The 5,000-nt window shown below is 46.7% G+C and overlaps 1 protein-coding gene across 1 annotated transcript in view; it reads left to right on the plus strand.

Annotated features, from left to right (window-relative positions):
- The window catches only part of LOC134078920 (low-density lipoprotein receptor-related protein 1B-like), a 263,590-nt gene that overhangs the window by 61,535 nt on the left and 197,055 nt on the right, over positions 1 to 5,000 (plus strand). The window contains 1 exon segment of the mRNA XM_062535086.1: positions 3,266 to 3,488. Coding sequence (XP_062391070.1) covers positions 3,266 to 3,488 — 223 coding nt within the window.

Genomic DNA, 5,000 nt, shown 5'->3' on the forward strand with positions numbered 1-5,000 from the left:
GAGAGGGATTTATCGCTGCAATTCCACCTCCCACAGAAGAAAAAACTATCTCTTCCCCCTCTCATAACTTTCCTCTAGCACTTTTTGTGACCTTTCAATCTTTTTCTGGCGGTGGTGGCTTTGACAGTGACGTGTGGCTGACTGCTGACAGGCCCACAGTTGACTCAGCAGTCCCCCTTTGCTTCCTCTCTCATCTCCTGTCTCAAGGCCGTGTGGAGGTGTCTGTGTGTGTGTGTGTGTGTGTGTGTGTGTGTGTGTGTGTGTGTGTGTGTGTGTGTGTGTGTGTGTGTGTGTGTGTGTGTGTGTGTGTCTGTGTGTGCCTCAGAAACACAGAGAAATATATATATTTGTGTGTGTCTTAGCCCACCCCCCCTCAGGGCTGATGATAAGGGGTCAAAGGTCACCCTATCCCTCAATCCTTTTTTTTTTTTAGATATTTGATTTTTTGACTTGCTGGATTGACTGGGCTTTGTTCCTGCTGACTAGCTGTCTGGGGGTTACTCTGTAGGCCGATCACACACATGTGCACACACACACACACACACACACACACACACACACACACACACACACACACACACACACACACACACACACACACACACATGCACACAGACAGACATACATACAATACTCATAGCCACACACACACGCACACACACTCACATGCACACAGACAGACATACTCATAGCCACACACACACACACACACACACACCCCTCTCTATCTGTACACTTATCAAGCCCCTTATTATGAACAAGGCTAATACAGCAGTCATTTTAAGCCCTTAAATCTTTGTGGACCTGCAGAGTTGCGTAACTGCAATTTAACTCCCCATAGTTCCTCGCCTCAACTTTGTTTGCTACTCTCCCTGCCTCTCTCCCTCTCCCTCTCTGCCTGTGTCTCTGCCTGCTGTTATGCAAGCCTCCCCTGCCAGCCTGCCTGTGTGTCTGCCCATACCTCACCCTGGTATTGACGCATGGGGACGGAGGCTGAATCATTCCTTGACCGAGGGGGTCTTGGTGGACACTGACATGCCTGCGTGTCAGGGACCTTTTTCTGTCCGCATCCACACAGTGTCTGCTGGATGACTCTGGTGTTTTGAGGTGATAACGCTCCGTGGCTGTGGGGGGAGGCGTCCAAACGATTATGGTCTGGACAGGGCTGTCCAAATGCTGTCCACCACGTCGTCCATTCAACATGATGTTTTTCTCTCCATATGGTTTTGCTTCTCTTCTTTTTTCTTGTCTTGTCTTGTATTCTCTTCTCTTCCAGTTTCTTGTTTCTCTACTCTTTTCTTCTTTTTTTCTTTTATTGTCTTGTATTCTGTTCTTCTCTCTTCTCTTCTGATCTCCTCTTCTCTTTTCTTCCCTTCTCTTTTCATCCTCTCTTCTCTCCTCTTCTCTTCTCTTCTCCTCTCTCTGCTCCCTCCATTGTGTTGTTAGGGAGACATTGGCTTGGTGCTGGAGTGGAGTGCCATGGCTGTAGGCTGAGGGAGATAGGGAGCGAGAGAAGCTGAGAGAGAGAGAGGAGCCTCGGCTGATTGGGTTCCAGCCGAACATGGGAATGGACAAGGGCGAATTTATTTAACAATTTTTATTTCAAAGGAGGAGAAGTTGTCAAAAATTGGACCAGAGTGTTCTCTGTGTCCACATTGGCTTTTATCCTTGCAATTCTCTCACAAAAGAAAATGTCTCCTTTGGTCTCTTTGAAAAGAAATGACGAACACTTGTGTAGCTTTTTTGGTCTATTTTGCTCTCTGTGTGTGCTTGCTGTTTGTTTAAGATAATAATTAAAGTGCGGTGAAAGGCTCAGGTTGTTCACTTTCGCTCGCCTCGCCAGAATCCGTCTGCGGCCAATTGCCGTTCTCTCGGCCTTTTCAGATTTTTTGAAGGTTGTTTGTGCCATCATCCTGATACAAGCCAGCTAGTCCAGAAGTCAAGGAGGACATTTATTCATTTCAAGTGCACATCTATTCATTATTTTCTCTCTGTCTCTCTCACTCCCTCCCTCTCTCTCTCTCTCTCTCTCTCTCTCTCTCTCTCTCTCTCTCTCTCTCTCTCTCTCTCTCGCTCTCTCTGTTAATCACAACAGAGGACTGCGCTGGCACGTCATGTCCAGAAACTCGGCTTTTATCACCGACAATCTCTTTCTGTCAGACTCTCTCCACAGTCAGGTTGTGGGAATGATTATAATCCAGTTTCCCATTTCACCCCAGAAGCGTAGATTGCTTAGGATATGATTCAGATGTGAGCTGGTGGACTGTGAATTTAAGAGTTCCGCCGCAGTGGTCCCCTTTATTTGTTTATTTCTGATTCAGTCTGCCTCCTGCGATGAGTCGCAGAATTTTCACAGCTGTTGCTGCCGCCGCTACTACAGTCCGAAATCTCAAATAAATCGCAGTATTGTGTCCACAATAGCGTCATTGAGTCATATCTTGTGTGTGTGTGTGTGTGTGTGTGTGTGTGTGTGTGTGTGTGTGTGTGTGTGTGTGTGTGTGTGTGTGTGTGTGTGTGTGTGTGTGTGTGTGTGTGTGTGTGTGTGGTTGGGGTGTGGGGGGTGGTCGTCGTTGTTCTGCTCTCAAAGCCATTCTCAGGTTGTCAGTCTAGCTATATGGTTGCATGACAGAGCTTGCAATATGCCCCACAGTAGGAAGGAGACATTTTAATTCTGTATGTCAATATGAGGTCTCCATTTTCCCAAGGTCTCCCTTTCATTATATTGGAATATTGATTGCATGTGAATGGTAGTCTTAGCATTGCGATGAAGAGATGACTAGCAATGAAGCAGAACAGTTTTACTGTATACCAGGATACCACAAACATCCTGCTCTATGGGTTACTACTGGTTATGTGGGAACGCGTCAAAGATGCAGATACATTTTCTGTGTATTAGGCACATGGTGTATAAGCCACAGGGCCGTGTTTTAGACAACTTATGCAAGAAACAAAACCATATAACTGTAATACCATATTTACTGCCCCTGTGTCTTAACCTATGATTTTTTTTAAAAATCAGTGTATAAACCACAGCTAATAATTGTGAAATTATGGTGGGTTTTGTTTTATGCAAGTTATGCAATAAACAAAAGCATATTACTGTAACACCATATTAACTGCCCCTTTGTCTTAACCTCTGAAGCTGAAGCTGAAGATGAATCATTTTTTTGCAAGATCAATGTATAAGGCACGGCTAATAGTCAGGAAATTATGGTAGGTTTCAAAACTTTCTCTTGTAATTCTTCTAATTGTAATTTTTCTCCAGGATGCTCTTCTTCACGGACTACGGGGGCACGGCCAAGGTGGAGAGGTGCAACATGGACGGCACCAACCGGACCCGGATAGTGGATTATAAGATCGAGCAGCCCACAGCCATCACGCTGGACTTGGTTAAAAAGCTTGTGTACTGGGCCGATGCCTACTTGGATTACATCGAGGTGGTGGATTACAACGGCAAGAACAGACTGACCATCATCCACGGGACGCAGGTGGGTGCCAAGCCAGGAAGGGGCTAGCTTGAGCGGATGCCAGCGCAGGTTCAGACGCGTATGCTGCTTGCCAAAGCATTACATCAGTATTCTGGCCCACTGCTTCAATCTCTCACCAGTATGTTCTCATGAGATGAGCCAGGACCCACTGATTCAGACCACTCACATGTTAATATACTTAACTGTACACAAGGACGACATACATGTTCCATTTCTTACATACATACAGTACATACATGCATACTTTTGTGCAGACTATTTTTATCCAGACTGTGATAACAGATAACAGGTAGGAGATATCCAACCCACTATACATTAGATGATTGATGGACGTGCAGATGATGTCTTCATTGCGTCCGTTGGTCCAAGACCAATTCTGGACAACATCAGCACGACGTGCAAACTATGTCTGCTGTTTTAACGTCTAACCACGACCCCATTTGGACATCAATAGAACTATGTGACCTTTTTTGGACGTTATACAGAGGTCCTGTGGATGTCAACTTGTCTGATGTCCAGTATTGACATCCACAGGTCCAAAACATTTTGTATTTTACGTATTTTGGATGTCCAATTGCAGGTGCAGACTGTAACGCCAGACGACATACAGTATGTCGTCTGGCGTTACAGTCAGCACCTGCAATTGGACATCCAAAATACGTTTCTTTGCGCGGTGGGAAACAGATATATGTTCATTGTTAGCTTGGGAGGTTTTCTGAGCGTTGCACCACTGTCATCTGTCCTGGGAGCAGTCCTCTCTCCCAGTGGAACAGTTAGTAGCACAGCAACTGTTTCATTTGCTTTAACAGCAAAACTGTTCTACATGCAGCCCTAGACAGACTCCGCCTTCGTCTCATGTTACATGCATGAGCCAAGGGGCCACAGTATTGGTTTAATTAGACCTAGAAGAACGCACACCGTCCCGTCTATTGGGCGATGTGTACCGTTTAAGTGCGGCACCTCGACCGTTAAGTGTGCGACCGCAGCAGCTGCTGGGCGAGCGAGACCGGGGGCCCACGATGAAGAGTGATTACATCTGAAGTCCAAGATTCGCCGCGTCCTTCCGATGATTAATTATTTCGAACAAAAGCAAATAGAACGTCCAGAGGTGAGGCGGCTCTGAAAAAGGGGGCTTGGCAGGAGCATTAGAATGCATTTTCCAGCCCTCGAGTGCTCTTAAGAGCGCGCTAATGGGGGAGTATCAATATTCAAAAGCGGACCTTGACAAAAAGCCGAGGCGGCGTTCGGCGGACGCGGCCGCTCGGTAATTGTGTGTGAAGGTTGGAGGGAGGAGAAGAGGAACGGCGCCGGGCGCTTTGTAGCCGCACAGGTGTTCCTGCAGTAATGGCTCTAATGAACGCGAACCCACCACAAACGCTCTCGCTCGCGCTCTGTCTCTCTCCCTCTCTTGCGCCCGTGCGTGCACACACACACACACACATCTACATGTACAGTACACATACGCGCACACACATGCACACACATGCACACACACACACACACACACACACA

Source organism: Sardina pilchardus, chromosome 4 (assembly GCF_963854185.1).
Source record: "Sardina pilchardus chromosome 4, fSarPil1.1, whole genome shotgun sequence".
In the NCBI taxonomy this organism is placed as follows: domain Eukaryota; kingdom Metazoa; phylum Chordata; class Actinopteri; order Clupeiformes; family Clupeidae; genus Sardina; species Sardina pilchardus.